This window comes from Rhagoletis zephyria, unplaced genomic scaffold (genome assembly GCF_001687245.7).
Source record: "Rhagoletis zephyria isolate East Lansing unplaced genomic scaffold, Rhagoletis_zephyria_1.1 Rzeph_scaffold_78642, whole genome shotgun sequence".
NCBI classification, from domain to species: Eukaryota; Metazoa; Arthropoda; class Insecta; order Diptera; family Tephritidae; genus Rhagoletis; species Rhagoletis zephyria.
Genome location: NW_016235691.1, coordinates 1 through 1,141, shown reverse-complemented (window position 1 = coordinate 1,141; position 1,141 = coordinate 1). Strand labels below are relative to the sequence as shown.

The 1,141-nt window shown below is 58.9% G+C and overlaps 1 protein-coding gene across 1 annotated transcript; it reads left to right on the top strand.

Moving 5' to 3' along the window:
* Window positions 1-6: 6 nt before the first annotated feature.
* Window positions 7-1,113, top strand: LOC108357496 (catalase-like; the record flags this gene model as incomplete). Its single annotated transcript, XM_017608569.1, has 3 exons — window positions 7-256; window positions 325-788; window positions 849-1,113. Coding segments are annotated over 3 exons (979 nt in total), but the record flags the coding sequence as incomplete, so codon positions are not given.
* Between the last annotated feature and the right edge of the window lie 28 nt (window positions 1,114-1,141).

Genomic DNA, 1,141 nt, shown 5'->3' with positions numbered 1-1,141 from the left:
CACTTCAACCGGGAGCGAACGCCCGAAAGGGTGGTGCATGCCAAGGGCGCCGCCGCCTTTGGCTACTTTGAGGTCACTAGCACGGAGATCACCAAGTACACGAAAATGTCGCTCTTCAGCAAGGTGGGAAAGCGAACGCCCACGGTGGCTCGCTTTTCGACGGTGGTCAGAGAGCGAGGATCGGGGGATACGGTGAGAGATGTGCGCGGCTTTGCCGTTCGCTTCTACACTGAGGATGGAAATTGGGATCTGGTTGGTAAGTGTTAAGAGTAACTCAAATTTAATGATTTCTAGAATTTGACTTTGAATCTACACCTTCACCAGGCAACAACACGCCGGTCTTCTTCGTGCGCGACCCCTTCTTCTTCATGCGCTTCATCCACACGCAGAAGCGCAATCCGCAGACGAACCTCATCGACTACAACGCCCGCTGGGACTTCTTCACCCTCCGCCCTGAGTCGATGTACCAGGTGGCGTGGATGTTCAGCGACCGCGGCGTCCCTGACGGCTTCCGCCACATGGACGGCTGGGGCTCGCACACCTACAAGCTGATCAACGCCGACGGGCAGCCGGTGTACAACAAGTTCCGCTGGCGCACCGGCCAGGGCGTGAAGAACCTCGACGCGGCGACGGCCAACGCCCTCCTCGCCTCCGACCCGGACTTTGGCGTGCACGACCTCTACGACGCCATCGAGCGCAAGGACTACCCCTACTGGACGCTGTACGTGCAGATCATGACCTTCGAGCAGGCGCAGAACTGGGAGTTTAATCCCTTTGATCTGACCAAGGTAAACAGCATTTGAAATGCAAAACAAATCACTTAATTTTGCCATCTTTTCACTAAACAGGTATGGCCCGAAGACCAGTACCCGCCCTTCGAGGTCGGCCGCCTAGTGCTAAACCGCAATCCGGACAACTACTTTGCCCAGGTAGAGCAGCTCGCTTTCAGCCCAGCCAACCGCGTGCCCGGTCTCGAGTTCTCCCCGGACAAGGTCCTCCAGGCGCGCCTCTTCGCCTACTCCGACACCGCCCGCCACCGCATCGGCCCCAACTTTCACCTGGTCCCCGTCAACCAACCGCTGGTGCCCGTCCTGGCGCCGACCTTCCGCGACGGCGCCATGATGACCGGGGACAACCAGGG